Here is a 22,443-nt window from a genome sequence, read left to right as displayed (position 1 = left end):
TAGCCTTAGAAAAAGTAACTTTTATCTTTCTAATTTGCTTTAATCGCTCAACCTTGAACATTCCTTTCTTTCACATCACAGGATGGTGATTGTATGTATTAATGGGGTTTAAGATCATTTGACCTCTGTTCTACCCTAAGGGAATGCAAATATTTGTTCTCATTTTTTTTTCCTGTGCACATTGATTAACAAACAGGCAATTGTAACAAACTGGTAAAGCCATGGCTCACTGCATGAGCTGATAAATTTGGTATGTGACATTGTGTTGAAATATTAAAACTTCAAAAGGTTCATAAAGTGATGTGAGTAATAAGTGAAATGTTAGTAGTGCCTAAGATTATATTAATAAACCAGTGGGAAAAGCATACTCTTAAACTGGCAAAAACCAAACTGGCACAGAGCACCTGGTTCAGATTATTTTGTTTAACTGATGACTTTCTGCCACCCAGAATGGCTTAATAAATTCTGTAAACCTATAAATCTTGTGATTGCTCAGATAGACAATTGGTCAGGGCTCTCTTCTGGTAAGAAAATGAAATAAATCAGTTAGTGACACCATTTCTTGCCCAAACCTCCATGGCTGCCTGGGAAATTGCTACTAGACAATTATCTGTACTTAGCTTGTCTTAACTTTTTAATTTGCACTGGAGGGAAAAGCCAAGCTAAGAATGGCCCATTTCTATTTTAATCTATTATCCAATGCATAAATATTGTGGTGTTTTTAGAAATTAAATGGTAAGTTTAGAGGACAATTAAAATACTATGTAGTGAGCAGTATACTTCTCTAAGATTTCTCTGAAGTGTCACACACGTTTCTCAAGTCCCGAGGTCCCAACAGAAATGTTGAACAGTTTGCTAAGTCTATCCTACTTTCCAGTCTCTGTTTGAATAGAATATGTGAAAAGCATAGCGTAGCATTTGTAGAAGCAAAAACATTACACTTAGGGATAAACAAATAGTTTTACATGAGACAAAAGAAATAGATAGCTTTTTGCTGTGTTTCCATTTTCATGATTAATCTTTTCTTTTTACTTTTTTTTTTTAATGAAGAAATTAAAAACATTGTTTTTAAAGTTTGCATTTCAAAGCAAACTGTGGGTTGCTCAGAAGCCTCACCTGAACAGCTTTTTTCAATTACGGCACTTTTCCTGTACATCTAATCTTGCCTTCCCAATGTACCTTTTCTTTGAGCTAAAAGCACTGAACAGAGTGTATTCTCAATTTTTTACCTGTGTGCCCAACCCATCTACAATATTTTAAAAAAGTGTAACTTTTTCAGTTGATTTTCAGTCTTTCACAGAGCCAGCTGAATGTAAACATAATAGAAATTTTTGTAAGAAAATTATATTAAGTTGATGTGTAAATACTTATGCACATAAACAAACAATATATGTTTACATATATCTGTATATGCAGCTTATTCAGAATGGTTTCCATACATAGAAAAAGTGTTTTTAATATAAATATTTATGACAGTATGCCTGAGTGGATAGTTTGTCTGCTGATTGCCTTGTTTTGCTTCTTTTGCCAGCAGTCAACAGTGGAAGATGTAAGTACCTAAAGTAGATTGTGTGGCATCTTGTGTGTGTTTGCTAAATGTGTTCTATGTGCTTGTTAAATTTTGAGAATATTTGGCATATTTCATAGCAGCATTGTATAAAATGTGAAATAAAACTATATATTTTTTAACACTGCATCAGTTAAATGCTGAGCTGCATATTGGCTGTGCATTTTCAAAGAAGTGTAAAGAGGCACTCAGCTGTAGCTAACATTCAGCAACACAAGTTCAACCATGGTGAATTATGCCTGAAGATGTATACTTAGCTCTGAGACACGCTGTAGAAAAGTATTCTGAAATTCAAGTGCTTCTGGAAATCTTAGCACCTAAAACCTAGCTAGTGTTGAGTTCAGCTGTTTTGCTTCTTCCCAGCTCTGCTGGGTGCTTCACAAAATAAATGATCAGGTAGTAACTGTTCTCTGAATCAAGGCAGATCCGGAGTGCTGTTATTGTAAGAGGTGTTGGGAGAAAGAGCAAATTCTTCATAGAATAAGAAGGTAAAAATCCTGGTGGTTTTAAGAGTTAGAGATCCCATAGTGCATTTCCAACCATATGTTGCTATTGTTGTCTTGCAAAATCTCATTTGATTAGTTTTATCTTTCTTGCTTAAAGTTTCTGCTAAGTTCCAACTAGTATAATACCTTCTTCTTCCTGTTCTAAATGGTTTATATTACTGCTGTGAGTTGTGTGGTACCACAGATGGGTATCTCATTGCAAATTATTAAGCAGAAGCATTCAGTAGTAGGATGTGGAAACTGCTCTTGGATGGGCCCTTTAAACCCCTCTGAAAATATACAAAACTTGAAGATAAAATCATAACGGGGCCAGAACACCAATTAATGTAAATATGCTCACAATTGCTGATGCAAATGGTGAAGAAAAGGATTTAGGGTTTCAGTGATGTTGATTGTTAATATAAGCACAGACCTTCACCCAAGACCGTCTTTGTTAATGTGTAACTCTGCAGTACCAGAGGGGTCAGGCTATTCCAGACAGTGCAATATTGTGATACCTCCTACATGAGAAATACCAGCAGTCTCATGTATTCTTTAATTAAATCCCCAAACAAGTCTTCCATTAGGGTGAGTTTGCTTAACTCTATGTACTTCAAAGGAACTGCACTGATTTATAGTAGCTGAGCACTTGGTATTTTATTGACATCTGCAACTGCATATTTAAATTCTGTGGCTTGCTTTAGAAATTAAAGCTCTTCTCATACCTGAAGTAATTCAACGTTGGTCACAGAAGTTGTTCTAAGCAATATGAGATAGTAACTTGAAGACTGTGTTGGCAATAAATAAATAACTAAATAACAATAAGAACAATGCTGTCTTGTATGCCTCTGAAGGATGCAAAAAATATTAATAGCTCTTTGAGAGGGCAATTTAAAATATGGGCTTGCAAGCTGATATCACAGTATCTATTATTGACAGAAGTACAATCCTTTGAATCATACATGAGCCTTTAACATCGGTCAAGTTGCTTGTTTTCTCAGGGGCCCAGTGATTAGGCTGCTTGCAATAACATGATGGTCTTCTGAGAAGCCTATCTCAAAATTAATGGTTTCATCAGCTTGTAGGAACAAGTAAATAATTGGGCACACCTGGGACTATCCTGAAAAGCTTCTGTATGTTTAGTGAATGCTTTCTAACTAGTTCCAATAAAGTGTGGATCATAGAAACCTGAGTGTTGCATTGCAGAGGGGATCAAAGTGTGGTTTTAGGGCCTCTTCTATGTTTGGAGTCAGGGAAAAGCTCTACTGAGCTTTACAAAGACTGAGTGATTCTTATTTTTCTTTGTCCTTGCAGGTCAAGCCAGTTACTCACAGTAGAATCACTGTGTCATCACGGTTTCGAAAACCCCTCCAAGAGCCCTACATGATTTTGTAAGTTGAATTTTCAGATAGTGAGATGCTATTTTTTAATTTTTTCTTTTTCTTTTTTTCCTTTCTTAACTTCAGATGATTTTTGCTTTAAATGGTCCTTCAAATTAATTTGCTTTCTTTCAGCATCATTGCTAATGGAGACCTTATTAGCCCAGTAGTGCGACTCCTTATTCCCAGGAAAACTCTGAATCACTGGGACCATGTTCTTGAAATGGTTACAGCAAAAGTATCCCTCAGAAGTGGAGCTGTTCACAGGTAGGGGAAGGCTGAATATTTGTGAGATAGATACAGTTGTAATGTTTATATATATTTTTAAAAAGTCTGGAATTAGATAATAGATCATGCCTGCTTTATGAGAATTTCATTTATAGGAAAATTGTCTTTAGAGGTACCTTCCAACCCAGTTTGGAAGGTACTAGGAACTTGGAAATACGTTTACTCCATATCAGTTTCTTGTTTCATTTCAACTGCTATTTAAAGAGGAAGAAAAAAAAATGCCTCAGTATTTTTCAATCGTTGTATCTTGTCTAAATATTTAATTAGCAGGTATGTAATAATAATAATTTAACATATTTAATATAAATAATGAAATGTTAAATTATAAATGTTTGAATGAAATAAATGACCTCTGTAAAGTCAGTCAAAATGTCTGGAATGTCAGTAATGGATATAGTCATTTTTACCTTTAATTTTGATAGTTCTTTAAACTCACTGGGATAAGCAATTTCAAGGAAAATGTTTTAGATCCTTTTGTCTTTAAAGACATGTTATCTGACAGAGGTAGGCTTTATCAGTTGCCTCAGCCCCCTGTTAAGAGTCAGGGCTTTCCACTACTCTAGGTGAGGTATCCCTGGAGTACCCTATAGATAGATTTCAACAACCTTAAGACCTTGAATGTAAAATGAGATCTGATTGTTGCTGCAGATTTTAGAGCAAAATATGTGATCTTTGATAAACTTCACTGTTTAAGCTGGCTGCCAGAGGTATGTAGTGGCAAATGTCTGACATTCCAGTGTTACCCCATGCAGAGCACATTACAGAAATCCATTCTTCAGATAGGAAAGGGTTGGAAAATAATTCTTCATAGCAACCTGCTGGATTTTCTCCTGCTTTGTACAGGGTAATTGGACTATACAGTCTCCAGCAATCCTGTTGAGCCTCAGCTATTTTGCGGTTCTGTTACTGATTCTAAGAGCTGCTTTTTTTTTTTTTTTAATTATTATTTGTTCAAGGTTGCATCCCTGTTTTTATGGACTTTAGAGGCATTTTTTCTTTTTAAAATTGATTTTATTTATTTATTTGTTTGCGCTGTGTGAGTCAGGGTTGTTCTCAAGACAGGCTATTTGTATTCTTCATAAAAGATACATTACTTAGGTTTCTGTATCATTTTGTATCTCCTTACACTGTTGGAACTTCATATTTATGAAAACACTTAATATTTATGAATAACGAAGCAGCTCCTGTAGAAGGCGTAGAGAAAACAATTTAAGATGGCCCTTCAACATTCCCACATTTAAAAACGTAACTGCAAGTTTAACATTGAGTTTTAAATTAAATGTAAATAATGTCAAGTTTTGGAATTTGCTTTACAGGGAAGAGCTTACTCATTATAGAATATTTCCACCTTCCTCGTTGTATTTATTTTCCTTAAGGTGATGGACTTGAGAATAAAGAGATTGGGATAGCGCAGAAGTGTGTTGTCATGCACACTCATCCCACTACAAAGTTCTTCCTGCATATCTTCCTTCATAGTAAAATGTATGAAAATAAATTATTATGGTATAAATCTACCTGTTTTAATAGATGTATTAAATACTACTTCTGTTGGTGCTTAAGATTATATACAACAATATATTATATAACAGTATATTAATGTATTTCCTGCTACTTTCTACCTTGCCCCTCCGGTTGTGTTAACAGTCAACACTTTTTTCTATAGTATATAATAACATAAGGACAATTCTGTTAACTTTGTTAAGTCATTTGTTGGGTCATGAGCACACTGTTCTTTCCAGATTACTTAGCACCCTGAGCACAAATTGGAGATGGAATCTGACTTTACTAGTGTCAAGAACCCATAGAGCAGATCTCACCCAAGATATCCAAGGAAAGGTGTTAAAGACCAAAGTAATTTAATCATCATATTTATTTAGAAACTGTGAGAATATTTTATTTGTCATAGTGCTTTGTATTTTATTAGTTTTAACGCAGGTTGGCCTGTGATTTATGTCATTTTGCAAAATGGTAAGGTTTATGATGTTAAGACTTTACATATTTTTTTCAGACTTTACACTTTAGATGGAAAGCTTGTTCAGAATGGGTCAGACTTGGAGAAAGGGCAATTCTATGTTGCAGTGGGTAGAGAAAAGTTTAAGAAGTTGCCATATGGTGAGCTGCTGTTTAGCAAATCTACAATAAGGCCACAGGGGTAAGTTCCATATTTCTCATTCTTGTATGAGTATCAGTTCATTTACAGATTAGAAATTTGTAAATCCAAAAACATTTATAAAAGATGGGTGGATGGGTTTGCTTGAATGGAAGATTTTATTGAAAACTTAGAAAGTAGAGATAGAAACCTATAATAAAAGAGAAAGTGGAAATTCAATAGATTATTTTGGCTCATGAATAAGCCATTGATCACATTTCATTAAATTCTTATCAGGTAAAGATTTATTTTGTCTTGGCTTTATTTATTTATTTTTCCTAATATACAAGTGAGATTATGAATTAAGTGCTACATGAGATTATGTATAGCTAAATTTGTCAAGGTCTATTGCATGGTACTGCTTTATGGAATATGTATTCCTTCAATACTGCTTTATGTTTGGGTCATTTTTGTAAGCCAGCATTATCACATAATAGAGCACTAAACAGGGTCTCTGTACGGAGGAACTTGGGGTTTCAGTATCTTTGTGGTATGAAGCTAGATTGGGAGTCATTTAAATAAAAGAAATTGAAAGAAATGGAAATTTGTCCCACAAAGGGGTTTAGGACGTTTCTCACACATTTTGCATGTAAACTTAGGTGTGTTTATGTATTTTATTGAGCAACATGAATAACAAAGTATTTTGAGAGACAGAATTTACAATGAATGTATTTAAAGACAGTGGAAAATGTTGTTGAAGATGCGTTGATCAATTGATTATTACAATTATTGAAATTGTTGGGACATTTCATTATATTACTTCAGTTATGCTACACTAACTGACCACTGCTCTGTGGATTTGAAGTGAATGTAACTGTGCATTGTGGTGAAATCTAATGCAGATTTTTTACTTAGTTAATGATATGTATTTAAATATTTCTGCTCGCTAGAGTATAAGTGATTCTTAGCAAAACTCTGCAATTAGTCGATAAAACAGTAAACTCTGATGCTATAGCTATCTTGGTGTTGTCTGACTTAGTTGTAGAGCAATACTGTCTAAGAAAGTGGCAGTGTACAAAACTCTAAGGCATGTTTTATTTCTGCAGTTCTAAAGCATTTGTCTTACCTCCAATTGTGGGATCCAGAAAATCTAAAGGCAGTGTAAGTATCAAATACCACAGTGATGTTTGTTTCTAATTTTGCTTAATTCCAGCAGATGAAAACTCCTTGTCCTCTGGCTTTAATTAAATCTGTAGAGGAAGAAAATCCACAGCCACCTGGTGGTATGCTTATTAATACTTGATGAGTCTGTAGCTGTTTGCAGTGTAAATTAGATAAAACATCCAAGAATGTATTGTTTCAGAAATGGATGCCTTATTTTTTTTTAATTTTGCCTAGCAAAGAACAGCTGCTGCGCTGTCTTTTCCATAATACTTTTCAACTGTCTTTATGTATTTGTTCACAATAAACCTGTTTGTTCAAATTATGCTAAGGAAAAACACAGGACCTTTTACAAAGTGTACTGCAGAAAAAGGTGTTTCTGTATACTGAGTCTGGATAAGGCCCTGAAACAGTTTCCTGCCTAATGTGTTTTGTCCCTAGCTAACCACTACAGTACAGAGGTTAAGCATCCACTGCTTTATAAGTTCATAAGTTCATAAGTTCATAAGGTTGGAAAGGACCTATAAGATCATCTAGTCCAACCATCCTCCTATCACTATCTCTACCCAACTACTAAATTAAGTCCTTTAGCACCTCATCTAAACGCTTCTTGAACAGCGCTAGGGATGGTGCCTCAACCACCTCCCTAGGCAGGCCATTCCAGTGCCTGACCACTCTTTCAGAAAAGAAATGCTTCCTCAGGTCTAATCTAAATCTTCCCCGGCGCAACTTGTGGCCATTCCCTCTCGTCCTGTCATTACTTATCAGGGAGAAGAGGCCTACCCCCTCCTCACCACAACCCCCCTTCAGGAAGTGGTAGAGTGCAATAAGGTCTCCTCTGAGCCTCCTCTTCTCCAGACTGAACAATCCCAGCTCCCTCAGCCGCTCCTCATAAGACTTGTGCTCCAGACCCCTCACCAGTTTTGTTGCCCTTCTCTGAACACGCTCCAGGGCCTCAATGTCCTTCTTGTAGTGAGGGGCCCAAAACTGAACACAGTACTCGAGGTGCGGCCGTAGCAGAGCTGAGTACAGGGGGATGATCACCTCCCTGCTCCTGCTGGCTACACTATTTCTAATACAGGCCAGGATGCTGTTGGCCTTCTTGGCCACCTGGGCACACTGCTGGCTCATGTTGAGCCGAGCATCAACCAACACCCCCAGGTCCTTTTCCTCTTTACATTCTTCAAGCCATAATGCTTTATGCCATCTTCAAGCCATGCTTTATGTCACGTGAAGCTATTTACACATGTAAAAATGAGTTCACAGCTCACTTACTGCCAAATCTGAATAGAACTATTTGTTTGCACCAATTATGTACCAGTGAAGTTTACTGTATAAGAAAGCATTGGACTTCCAGTCTGACATTTAAATTGTGTTAGCTGATCATATCCATTCACTATTCCCAAACCAAAACAAAAACCTCTGGAACATCTGAACACAATAAGGAATAAAATATACAATTTCACTTCCATTCTGTTGAAATGCAGCATGAAGAATATAGTTTCAAATTAATGTTAGTTATTAAAAATATGAGCTTTTCAATTCTAACATTTTTACAAGCAATTATTTATTAACTCTTTTAACTTCTAATACTTAAAAGCTTATAGAGAAAATTACTTATAATCAGTTTTATTCCATGTAGAGATTATAACAAAAGAGTGAACTGTTACAGATCATGAAATTGCTTGCTTCAGTTCCATTTCTACATTTTTTTCTAATACTATTTCTTGCACAAAACAATCTTCAGTTTGATTTAGAAGAGTTTGAAATACTTCAGGGCCACTAGTTTTTCTAAATATTGAGCAGATAAATGGTAGATTCAGTGGTATTGATAAATAAGTGCTTGATTAGATAGTAAAGCCTAGGTGGTTTTTAAATAAAATATTTTAAATATTAGTGATTTCTGTTGATTATACAAAAAGTAGAAGAATCACACAAAATGGAATCACATCTGTAAGTGTTTTTTAGAGATTCAAAATTTTGTTCTGGGCATATTTTTCTGAACAATTTTAATTATATATAGATAGTTCTTTTAACTTCAGCAATGAGATACCCAAGACTCTTGCAGAATGTAAGTCCTTTCTGATGTGCAAATTCTAAAATATCATAAATTGTTCACGCAGCTGCAGTGGGCAAAACAATACAGTGTACTTGCCATACGTGATTTAGCTGAGTCTGTGATAAAGTGAATGCTTCCAGATGCTCATATGGTTTTCTATTCTCTGCTTGAGTGTTCTGTTGTTATATAGAGTATTTTGAGAGTTCTGGATTAGTAAGAAACTACACATGCCATTAAACTGGCAGAATTAGGAGAGTGACATCTTCTATTGAGAAGCAACAGTGGTTCAGTTGTTGATCTCTTAACCCAGCTTTCTACAGTGTTGACAGCACCCTAAATGACTGCTATATGCAGCTAAGGTTTTTGTGATATTTCTCATGAACAGATTTAAACTGGAAAGAAATGTAATAAATATAATCTCTAGCTACTAGAACTATTGGTATATCCAGTATCATTCATAAGTGAAAGCTGAAAACATCAGGTTCAAGTTTCTGTTGCTTTTTCTGGGTGATTTCCTTGGCAGTGATTCAGAGGTGACATGCTGGCAGACCTCTTTCTGAGTGTTCCTTTGGTAGTCAGTGCTCCTGCCACATAAGGACTGTTATCCTCTCCCTGCCACTTTTGACTCTGAGCAGATTAATATCTATGTTGCATTTACACAGGCAATGAATTATTCACGAGTTACATCTATACATATGCGTAGATGAGATAAACATACATACATAAATGAAATGCAGATATATATTATTTATATGCATGCATAGACTTGTCTAACCATTATTTCACTGGATGAAACACTATTGCCTTGTAGTAATTGTGTTATTTTCTTCTGTGAATCATTCAAGAGCATTTAATCAGTTGGATCTTTTAGCAAGTTGATAAAGCAGTTACAGTTTTTCAGGTTGTTTTAGGTATTCTTTAACTGTACTGATCATTAATTAAAGCATTTCTTTAACAGCTGATATAAATCCATAGATATCAAGAAATTTGAATAATGTTGATATTAAAAAGTAAAGTTCATCGTATTCATCAGTGATGATTATGAACACTTATTTTCAGGGAAATGATTGGCAGTCTAAATCTACTGTTGGATCCAGTGAGCGTGGAGAGAGCAGTTCCTCGCCTCAGCCTCCAAAAGAGAAGGTCGAAAAATGCCATAATCCAGAGGATTCTGTTAACAAATGTACTAAAGTAAAACAGACAGCTTCCACAAGATTCCTGCAAGATAATGGTCAGTACTGAGATAAACTTAATCAAACATAATAGCTTTTTATCTCCTGTTAAACCAGTGAAACACAGAACTAGCATACTACTTCAACTGTCATTTTACTCTGGCTGATTTAATTTACTGAAGTTATTTTTGCTTAGGAAATGTACCTATGCAAGGTGTTAAATTCCACTTACATGCAGGAGGTTGCGTATGATATTTAGCTCACATTGCAAGTGCTCTTGTCGCATACTCTTTATTTACTACTCTTTATTTACTACAAATATTGCTGACACACTGAGGATGCTATTTTTCATCATTAGTAAAAGTTCTGAAAGTTATTAATACAGGCCAATTAATATTTTTAAGTAGAAGTGAATAACACTTTTCATAGCATTTGATGCCACTTCAGACTGTTGTGTTCATACTGAAGTGTGCAGTAATAACCTGTGGTTTAAAATTTCAGTGTACATCATCCAGCAGCACAGTACTTATGTCTGTTTGCCTAGTTGTAAATTTACTTTCTCAGTCAGGAGAATTTTGTAAATTTGAGTTTGAAAAGAACAGTGAAATATAATCTTTTGTATTATAACTTTTTTTTCAGAGTAAGCTTGTTGAATTTTCATTTTGTTTCAGTCCTGAGTCAAATTTCATTTTTTCAGATTTCATACTATTGTTGGTAAGTGAAAGCATTCATCCTTTATAACTCATAAAACAGCTGAATTTTTATTTTCCTTTTTTATTATTAATATTAATATTTTCCTTGAAGTTATGATATATCCTCAATTTTACCTATTTATTGATGCATGCTAAAAACATTTAAGTGAGCTACATGAGATCTGGCCTCTCAGGGAGGGTTGTCAATGCTTAGCTTAATAATTTTAAGGGTTCAGGGTAAGGCTACTGTATTTAATGTTTATCCACTCCAGATATCTTTGATTACTGATACATTTTCTGTTTAAAAATAAATAGATACATTGACTTATGCTGGGAAATGCCAGTACAGAATTCTTCATACAGAGCTCAGAATACCTATGTTCTGATCTAGCCTCCTGTTCAGAGTAATGAACTGCTCTGAGTAGAAACTTAACACGTAATCACAGAAAGCTGAGTTTGTCAGGGTCCTTTGGAAGCTATCTAGTTCAACCTCCTGCCCAGGAAGGACCACCCAGAGCAAGTTGTGTGGTACCATGCCTAAGCGGCAAGGCCATGGTCAGGCAGATCTCAGTCAAAGCTCATACATTATGAGCAGCCAAACGAGGTAAATTTTTCTGATAGATATAGTACCATTATGTTGATTTTCTATATATTTTCTGTCCTGGGGATTTTAGTAAAGAAGATTTCTACAGATGTTTTCTGGAAGAAAGAAGATCCCTCTTGCCAAGACAAGAGAGTTACCTGTTTTTTATAGACCTCACATTAGGTTAAAAGGTTTCAGATTACTTCTTTTGTTTTCCCAGAGGTGGAAAGAGTACTGGAAGCAGCGATAGGTTTCTCTATCCTCAGCAGTCAGTGACTGAGAACAAGTAGTACTTTAGTAGATAACAAATTCAATGAGTTATTTCTCTCTCCATATTTAGCACTACTGCTTCTCTAGCTCCTGACAGAAATGTTTGGAAATCCTCTGATTTTATTAAAGAATTGATTTTTTTGCTGTTTCCTCTCCAGATTTTCCATACTTTGTGAGTCTTCTGTAACTAAAAGCTATTAAAAGCAGCCAATTCTATGGTTTGAGCTAAAGAATGAGTTGAGAGAAGCTCTTATTTCTCTCTGTTCTCTCCTATTTATCCTTGCTGTATGAAGACCTGCTAGTGGATGTGGGAATCTGCAGTTTCATGTGTATGCTGTTCTTCAAGTCTGGCCCTAGCTGGTCATACAGGCAGTTACTGAGGAAGATAACTCTGGGTTGAGTTCTGACAATATGGGATGAGAAATCCAGAGCCTTGCAATTAGTTTCTGATAGTGTGCAATCCTTGCTCTCTCAGATGATTTCTGTTGATGAGAAGATGTATGCTAAGCCAGTAAGAACTATTTTCTTTTCCCAGCCAAAAACCAAAGTGCTTCACCCTCCTATAAATCTTTGAGTGAACCACCGTGAGCACTGCAGACTTGTGAACATTTGCAGACTTTACCTTTCTCTAATTAAATTTCCCAGTATTTGTTCAGCCCATCAAGAAAACATTCCAGGAAGCAATTGCCTGAAGATTCTTATTAAATGCCTCCTTTCTCAAAGTGATTTTCTGCTCTGTTTGTATTTTAAGAAGAAGTAGATCCTCATTATCTAATTCTTCTAGTTCAGCTTAAATATAATTATTTGCCACGTTTCAAAGTACTCTTCTTCATGGTGCTTTACTTTTTCTTTCCCCCCCCCCTCTTTCTATCTCTATTTTTTTTTCCTGTCACTCTGCAATAGGATATTTGGTGGGTTTTTTGTTGTTATTGTTTTTTTTCCAATTCAGAAGAGCAAAATTAGAATTTCAAAATTTCTTTGTTTTGCTTTACAAGCCCTTAGTAATGCTAGCAAGTATCCTGTACTAGCTACTTTACTTGAGAAGACGTAATTATTTTGAATGTTAAATCTTTAGTGGATCTCTTACTTCTTAGTGGAGATCTTTTTCTGGGTTTATGGTTTATCACTGTGTAAAGCTAAACGTTTGAAGGAGGAATACAGTGCACTGGAGAAGGAATTCAAGTTGTCCCTGTAGGCCACTTAAAATCTCCACCATTATCCCATTCTCCCATCTGTGGAAGAAGTACAGAAGTCTTGGCTGCAATAGTTTTTGTAACAGTTGCTAACCACGTTCTGAAGTAGGTGGATCTCATCATAAGAGAGGGTAATTCAGTCTTTACCCAAATTATTTTCTAAATTGATTGATATTTACTGGTCTGGTAGAGGAACTCAACATTTTGGAAAGAGTTGGTGCTGCTGGCAAAGCATTTGCCATTTATTTTGACCCACTGAAGTGAGTGATGCTTTTTACCACTTAAAGAGGAACAGACATGACCCTTTGGAAGAGAATGGTGTGCTAAATGCACTGTTGGAGATGAGGCTGAGCTTTACTAAAGAAAAGTGCTAGCAGCTGCTACTATTTGTATTGAAGTGATCAGACAAGCTACCAGTGTCAGAATATATGCTTTTTTGTAATCGCTTTGTTAACCCAGCCAAACCTGAAGGCATTACACTCAGTGCTGTTTATTTTTGTTGTGTTTTGAAGCAAATCAGATTGGATAACTTACCTGGTGGCAAAATCTAAAAAAAAAAAAAGGAACATATTGATAGTATTCTTCTTGAGATGACTGTGCACAATTTTTTTTATGTGCTGATGCTGTGAAAATGGCACAAAAGTAATGAAAACTATTTTTATTGACACCGTTTATGCACCAAAAGAAAATTAATCAATTTCATGGTTAACATTAAGCTATAAAAAGCACCTCTAAAATTGTTAGAGCTACCTAGCACTAATTACTTTGAAATTAAGTGCTTTAATGTGCATAGAGCACGTGCCCATGAAATGCAATAACATCATTCAGATGGTTAGGAAATGTCTATGTTTATAGCTATAATTATCAACATCCTTCTCTTTAAGAATCTCTGGAAATAACATTTATTTTCTAAAAAGTATTATGCTGAGAATTTTATAACTAGATTTATTCTTGAGCAATCTACTAACAGTAGATTGTGAGTTCACAAATAATAACTATCTTTGGCTTCATGCATGCAGAAAGATTTTTTTTCTCCCTCTATTGAGCCCTAAGAATCTAAAAAGAGGAGTTTGTACATTATCCCATGCTTGGTAATGAATGTCTATTAATGTTCTACTTTTTTTTTTTTTTTTTTCTAAAAAAAATAAAATAGAATAGCAAGCCTTTCTCCACATGGTCAAAAGTACTAGGAAATAAATATCTCCATGTGTAATACAAAGTATTCTTATACCACCTTTGAATATTTTGGGCCATATTTGTCTGTCAGAATCTTTGGCATTTGAAGGCAAAATACAAGGGAGGAGCACAACTTCCTCAGGACAAAAGTCTTTTCACCCAACTCTGACCCTATCTGGGGTTTTCAATGTAGTCAAACATAGAAAGCTTGTAGGGACATTGTTTAAAGAGTGCGAGGTACACTGTCCCCAAAGTATCATCTCTGCAATTATTATCTAACTCCTGATTGTTCTTTTTTTTTTTTTTTCTGGTGGTTTTCACACTTTAAGATGGAGTAGCATGAAGCCTGGCCAGCAAGTCTGTGGGAGCTGGAAGCTATGTATTCTCCTGCCCAGCCAAACAATTTGTGTCAGAGATCTCCCTTGCCAGTTAGTGTCCTGATATTCTCTTAGCTTAATGTTGAACTGTTGAAAGATATAAGGTTGCAGAGATCAGCATTACACCATATTTCTGTTCTCTATTATTTGGAATGGTTGAACTGCTTTGTGATTTGTGATGATGTCAAACTTACTGCTAAAGGCATATTATTTTGTGGCTTGAGTGCCTGGTTTATATCAAGTTTCCTAATTTATGTGTTACTAGTTGAATATTTTTTCATCCTTAGAACTACACATTGTATTAAATATAGCATGGAAACTTGCTTAGCTATTTCCACCAAATCATCTTTCCATAGATTGGACATAGTTGTTCATAGTTGTTTGATTTAATACATATTCTGGAACAGAGGTGGGTAATGAACTTGTCCCCTTCAAAAACTTACCCTGGAAAACCTCATTTGTCAAATGAGCATCATGAGCCCACTGATTACAACTCTGGCAGTGGTGGAAAATGAGTAAATGTATCAAAGTAAACAAAATTTGAAACATTCATCCCTGATCAGCATTGGCACTTCTTTAAATGGCATATCTAATGAGAGTTGCCTGGCTCCATTTTTGACGTGCAGTCGTTTCTTTACCAGAGTGAATTAGAGTAATGCAACGTCATTACATATTTCCTTCCTAACCAAGGAAACAAAACAGTTCGCCTCTTTTAAGCAGGCCAGGATGTGACTGGCTTTTCTGCCTACTTCTTTTGACATATCAAGGTGATTTCTGGCAAACCAGTGGAGCAAGACAGGAAAAAAATGTCAGAAATACACAAACACTGAAAATATTTTCATATCCATTTGATCTAATGTGTCTATCACACAGCCTGTTGTTCTTGCCTCAGGAGGCTGTTTGGGTTTAACCTGCCTGAACATCTGCCAAAGCCATCTGAACATAGATGCTACCTCCTTGAAACAAACAAAAAACCCCAGAACAAATGTGAGGTTCATTATTTGAAGTGTTCTTTGGAATATATGTATTCTTGTACATAATTTGAGGGATTAGTCTCAAGGTCGCACATCTAGTGATATCACAGAATGGCTGAGGTTTGAAGGGACCTCTGGATCCATCTGGTTCAACTCCCTGTCCAGCAAGGACACTCAGAGCAGGGTGTCCAGGCCCATGTCCAGATGGCTGCTGATGGTCTCCAAGGAGTAGACTCCGCAGTGCAGCCTGTGCCAGTGCCCCATCAATGCACAGTAAGGAAGTGCTTCCTGGTATTCAGAGAGAACCTCCTGCATTCCAGTTTGTGCCCACTGTCTCTTGTCCTGGCACTGGGTACCAATGAAGAGAGCTTGGCTCCATCCTGTTTGCATGCTTCTATCAGAAGCATGAGATGAGATGTCCTCTGTGCCTTCTCTTCTTCAGCCAAATAGTCCTAGCTCTCTCAGCCTCTCCTCGTGGCTGAGCTGCTCCCACCCTTTCATTACTTTGGTGGACTTCATTGAACTCTCTGTAGTATGCCTAGATCTCTCTTCTACTGGGGGCCCCAGAAGTGGTCACGGTACTTGTTGCCTTACCAGCTCTGAGTAGAAGGAAATGATCGCCTTGACCTGCTGGCAAGACTTTGCCTAATGCAGACAAGAATATGCTTAACATTCTTAGCCGCAAGGATACATTTGTGGCTCATAGCTAACTTGTTGTCTACAAGGACCCCCAGGTCCTTTTCTACAGAACTGCTTTCCAGCTGGGTGATCCCCATCATGCGCCAGTGCCCGGGGCTGTTCCTCTGAAGGTACAGGACTCTGCATTTCTCCTTGCTGAGCTTGCTATGATATGCAGAGATAAAGAATAGTGGCTATCATGTTGTCTATGTAAATGGTTTAAATTCACTTTTGATTCATTGCATGCTTTGTAGAGAGAAAGCTTAAATTGATAAAAATCTGAAAAAGTACATATGAAAGGAAACTGAAGGACCTAGGTTTTTTGGTTTTTATTTTTATTTATCTATTTATTTATTTTCAAGTAAAAAAGTAAGATTTTTATTTTAAAATATTATATTGGAGTAGAGCAATACTTAACATTGTAACAGGTATTCCTAACAAACTGTGGATATGATGTGAAAATTCACATCAAGTTCTAAACTATTGGCTAATAGGAAGGAGTATTTCAAGTCAATTCATAGATGAACCATTGTCTAGCTACTGCTACTTTTTTGTTTGCTTGTTTGTTTTTTCTTTTTTTCATTTTAACTTTTTTTTTCTTTCTTTTTCTTTTTTTCTTTTTTTCCTAAAAGCCTCCCATGATGGCATTGTCATCACAGTGTCTGGTAGGATACTTGTGTGGATGAACCACACATCTGATCTGGTATAATAGTTTCTACAGTGTTACTCTGTTTCTTAGAAATTCAGATTTTCACTGTAAGTAAATATCAGTAGGGGTTTAAAATTGACTAAAACAGATAATGTCTGAAGCATTCTTTTTTATTTTTGTAAGAAAAACATGACAGTTTGCACATGACACAGATGGATGTCAGTTGTATTTTTCCTTTCCTCTCTACCCCTCAAGCTCTCTGCAGTGAGGCTGTTAGTGTCTGCTGTAAAATAACTTTATTTCCATATGAATGCACTGGCAGTTTGGTTTCCCTCAGAAAAAGAATTCTTAATGTCTGTTCAGACTTTTCATGTTATTTTATGCTTACAGTAACTTCTATGTGTTATTATGAAGGATAAAATGATAGGAAATTATTTTCAGGAAATTCTAGGGATAATTTAGGATAACATTAAGCGTACTGTGTATTTAGTAATGAAGGATGCTGGTCAATTGATAGGTTTTTAAGGCAGAGTGGAGATGTGAAATAGGAGGTACTCTATCTTACCCTCTTGATTTGTTTCAGGTCTGTTACTCAAATAATATTAGTCTTTCTAATTTTTACTACCAGAGCCCAAACATGATGATGTTTGAATATAATAATATATTTAAACATTTTTTTAATTATCTCTGAGCACAAATGTTAATATACTTGTTTGCATCATAAGACACACAGCTTTCTAACTTCCCAAATACACTTAGTTTCTTCGACTAGTATATCTAGAGGTGGATGATACTGTGGCATGAGTTAATATGTCACGATTTCTATTCTTCTGTTTGTCTTACTTTTTTTTGCTAGTGTTTTTAATTAATCCCACAGTCCTATAGCATGGCTTTTTTTCTCATAAACTCCTCACTCAAAGAATGACTTTGAGTCTTCATGCCATCATCAGGTATGTACTTGATACATTGGGGAATGGTGCTGCAAACGAAAGATTCAAAGTCAGGTTGGAAGTGGCTTTGAATAACGTGATCTAGGGGAAGGTGCCCCTGCCCATAGAAGGAGATTTTGAGCTAGATGGTCTTTAAGGTCCCATCCAACCCATGCCAGTGATTCTCTCATTCTTGCAAGAAGTTGAGGATTCTGAAGGGAACAAAATGGAGTATGAAGTTAATATGAACCACTATTAAAACCGATGAATTTCAGAATCAGCATGTATTCATTTCTTCAGCTAAGTAGTGCTTATCTGCATGCTTCCATTTTTAAGCAAGCATCTAAAGTTCCATTTGTTTCACTGAAAGACCGATATATGTTTTTTTATCAAGTAAAATGGTGTGTTCTTGAAGATTCCCAGTCACATACATGTGTCTTTGTTAAGCTTTCATGTGTTTTTATAGCTTTAAACTTACTCTTTGAAGAAGAGCTATTATCCTGAATATAAGATATATACATTCACACAGAAATCATCTGTAAAACATAAAAGTTCATTCAGTCCTATGATTTACTATTTAATGGCAGTTTTCACACATATTCTATTTTCTTTATTGTCACTGAATGACGTGGATAAAATAGTGAATATTTCATGTGAGAGTTTATAGTCTGTGTTACAAGAATAAGGCTAAAAGCTAATGGTAAAAGCTCAAGAAATCAAATAATTCCAATATGAATTACCAGTGGCTGGTATATCTTTTGCAGAGATTTATTCTACATCTCATAAATTATTCAGCCTATATGTGATTATATATCTTAGTCACCATATTAATTTGAAGTAATCTATTGCTAGTGATAATTATATATGCAGGCTGCTCCTGAAGATTTGACTCTTTTTTATTATGTTGGCCACGATGTCAGAGGCAGATGGTGATGGTATGGCAGTGGAGGGTTAAAGTTTCCCACTAGCATTCTGCTAAATTTTCTTGCTGTGTGACAGAAGGAAGCAGAGGGGCAGTCTGACAAAATTATGTCTGACATAGAAGTGTGTAAAAAAAAAAAAAAAAAAAAAAAAGGTGTGAATTTCTCCTTACAAAAAAAAAAATTGCATCTACTGACATTCATTGATACTTCCTAAACCATTTATGGAGACCAAATGGTAGATGTAAGCTCAGTGAGGTGGTGGGTAATGTTTCAGCAGCAGTGACAATGACATGAAAAATAAACCACACTCAATACAGCCACGCATAGGTGTCACACCATGAAATGAAATGCTTGTATTGCCAAGACTCTGGTAGAATTGCTGAATGTGGGATGAAAAGAAGGACAAAAGTTCTTCTAGTTCGCCTCTCTATCTGGTTAGCTTAAGTCTTCTTTCTTTAATCAGTGTGGGAGCAAAGAAGGACGTGCTATTCACTTTTGACTATTTTTTCCTCCTTTTGTACTCAACAGTGTGTAGCTTTGCAATAGGTGGTGAGATGTGCTGTGATTTTCCAGAGTGCTCTTGCCAAGAGGTTGAATCAGCTGTATGCCAGGTTTATCTATAAAATAAATTCCTAGACTGAAAGTTTTTTCTTTAGATTTTACAGAAGTCATAATTCATAATTTTGTTGCTTTCTTTTGCAGTGTTTTACAGCTCCAAATCATTATGTGCGTGTGAGATGTAACTTTCTTCTGATTAATACAAAGTTATTTTTTTGAACTTATCCATTAAACATGTGTTCTAAAGCTCATAAAAAAGTTATTCTTTGTGCATTTAGTGGATGATTTATGGATTATGAGTTTTTAAAGTGAAAGTAATTTTCTGCACAATTGCTGGGTGCTTTGTATTAAAATAATGGAAGTGTGGCAAGAGCTCACAAGGGCAAAGAATGTTGTAGTTTTGCATTGTAATTATTTGTTAGATTTTAATGTGGCTGTGCTACAACTATGAAACAAGAATAGAATCACAGAATCATAGAATGGCTTGGGTGGGAAGGGACCTTTAAGATCTTCTATTTCCAAGGACCCACAGAAATCACTGAGTCCAACTGTCAGACTGCTTTGGGGATCAATGAAATTTAAAATAACATCATTAAGAACATTATCCAAAAGCCTTTTAAACAAGGACATAAACCATCACTCAAGGAAACCTATCCCAGTGTCTGAATACCCTCTAGGTATTAGGTCTGGACATCCCCCTGGTATGGCTTTGTGCTATTTCCACTCATCCCTTCACTAGATACCAGGGAAAAGAGCACCACCCTTGAAGCTCTAACTCAGTATTAAGAGGAAATCTGCATAGAATGCCAGGTATGGCATCTGCTCCTCATGGCATTCTCTGAACTACTTCCACTAAAAATGTGAACTCTCTAAAGAGTATACATCTATACTGCTGAATATCAACTGTACAGTGTGTACTAGAACTGTTACTGTCCATGTTGCCTAGCTAACAACTTTGCTGATATAAAAACTATCTGTTTTTAAACAGAGATGAATAGATCTGATCATTGTTGCTTTGCTGTCAATGCAGATAATTGTGCTGAGGAAGGAGAGGTCATCTTGTTTCTTATATGCAGAGATTTTACAGGATCTGGAGGCTTATTATTTGCACAACAGGAGATAAAATTGCAGTCTCTAGTAAGAGGTGAGAACTGCTGTTAATGTTACTGTGCATTATGGAATCACAGCTGCCAGAATGTGCTAACACCAGTGGAGAATGGAGGAGATGGCAAATCTTGTGGCCCCTTTCTCCAAGCACATGTTGTTTCTTTGATAATAAAGTGAATACATTGCAGAACATGAAGTGGACAAATAGTACTTGTAAAAGGTAAGCCATGTTTCTTAACGCACTGAAGATATAGGTCTGCTGATGCTCTGCTTGGAGTGACTGGCATAGGACAAACTTTTCAAGGACTTTACGTTTGCTCTTAGAACTGACCCAAGTACCCAGGAGAATGCTGACTTTAAGATTAGAAATGGAATTCAAAAGGCTGGTGCTAAGCAGTAGTTGCTTTATTAATTCCAAAATGTAAATGACCATAATGATCTACTCTTTAAATAAATAAAATAGGTGCTAAGAAACAGATTGATGAGGTTTATAATCACAGTAGGGGGAAGAAAGCAAAAGCCTTATATTGTGATACACAGTTCCTTTATTTTCTCTATATGTATAAAGGTGAAAGAGCTGTTAAAGCTGACTAAGGCAGCTTTTCCTTTGCTCTGACATTACCACACATTCTATCAGTAAATGAGACTGCTTCATACAAGGTAAAATTCTAAGAGTTCTTTTTGTAGTTTCTGTTGTGATATTCAAATGGCAGCAATCAGTAATAGTGTGAAATCTCCTTAGAAATTAGGTATTTCCTGCACAGAAAAAAATAACTTCTTTGAAGCTTGAAGCTGCAGTAGCATCAGGTGAAGGAAAATATATAATTTTTTGTAGTCTCATTAGTATCATACATACATTGCTTCCAGATTCTTTTTAATTCTATTTTATTGATGACAGAAGTCACAGGTACACACACACACACACACACATGCAAACCTGTCACCAGAGTAATTGTGTTTTGTTAGAAACAGTGATACTTCAAAATAATGATAATAAAAAAAAGAGGGAGAAAAATTATGTTGAAGGCATCATACTTAGGCAGGCGTATATCCTCCCTGTTCCTAATAGCAATCTATTCAATTTAAGGAGACACAGTTTTTTTTATATTTTGTTTTTAATTTGACAACATTTTTATGAGGCAGTCTCTGTGGTAAATCACATTAATTTTTTTTAATAGTCACATTAGCTTTCTTGCATATACCCAAAGCTTGAAGTTAGTAAATGTTTCTGATTTCCATAAAATATTCAGAGCAGGCTATTTTTGCAACGATTTTTTATCCCTACTGCTGAACTTCGATCAGTTTCAAATTCTAATGCATTAGTGACTGCATAATGTTGTAATTTGTGCAATAAATGTTTTATAGTTAATTCTGGTTAGGTAAGGAGTTTATACATGAGCCATTAATTGAAATATTTTTAATAATTAAACATATAGATTGCTTATGAGTTAGTTCAACGTATAACTCAATTAGTATTTAATAAAGTTATTTAACTTTCCTGTTTATCAAAGTGTTCAAAAATACTGCAGCTGAAATACTGAGTGGCACGAGGCACAAAGGTTGGCTCAAATTAGACGTGCATCGGTTCATTGCTTCTTTCTGTACATACTGAACTGAATAGCTGCACAATACAGTGAATGTCTGTGCATTTAGACATGTATCACATAAAGTGTTGACATTCAAAATGCTCTGGAGGTTTCAGTTTTGCTATAGCTGTTTAATCTCTGGTGCGCCTCCTAGGGCATTGGCAAGGAATGGGAATATTTAATAAACTTTCCTAGTCAGTCAGTAGTGAGCTCTCTTTCACACAATTGAATTCTCAGGTGTTGCAAAGCCAGCATCACTGGCATGGGTAGGGGGCCAGGATGGAGAAGAAAACTAAATGCAAAGATCCTTGCCTGTTAGAGCTTGTACCTTATATTGTTTTGGCTCTGTTTTCCTGCTTAAAGATAAATACAGTAGGCACCGGTGTTTTAACAGCCCTATCATCTGACATTGCTTAGGGCAGCTTGAGTTGGTTCAGTGCTTTTCTGAAACACTAGCCACCTCTCTTCAGCAGAGCTGTTATAAGGCTTCAGGTGTTCCCTTTCCCAGTAAGGGTCACAAGGCTTTGGGAATTCAGAGCTTGAAGCAG

At 35.8% G+C, this 22,443-nt stretch overlaps 1 protein-coding gene across 1 annotated transcript in view; it reads left to right on the top strand.

Moving 5' to 3' along the window:
• Positions 1-22,443, top strand: part of DCDC2 (doublecortin domain containing 2) — a 56,165-nt gene that overhangs the window by 14,606 nt on the left and 19,116 nt on the right. The window contains exons 3-7 of the mRNA XM_065753259.1: positions 3,367-3,443; positions 3,567-3,698; positions 5,728-5,871; positions 6,915-6,969; positions 10,088-10,259. Of these exons, the coding sequence (XP_065609331.1) occupies positions 3,367-3,443; positions 3,567-3,698; positions 5,728-5,871; positions 6,915-6,969; positions 10,088-10,259 (580 nt within the window). The remainder of the gene's footprint in view (positions 1-3,366; positions 3,444-3,566; positions 3,699-5,727; positions 5,872-6,914; positions 6,970-10,087; positions 10,260-22,443) is intronic.

Source organism: Cyrtonyx montezumae, unplaced genomic scaffold (genome assembly GCF_038088225.1).
Source record: "Cyrtonyx montezumae isolate F1298 unplaced genomic scaffold, pur_monq_1.0 scaffold_8, whole genome shotgun sequence".
Taxonomy (NCBI): domain Eukaryota; kingdom Metazoa; phylum Chordata; class Aves; order Galliformes; family Odontophoridae; genus Cyrtonyx; species Cyrtonyx montezumae.
This window is presented reverse-complemented; position numbering and strand designations above follow the sequence as displayed.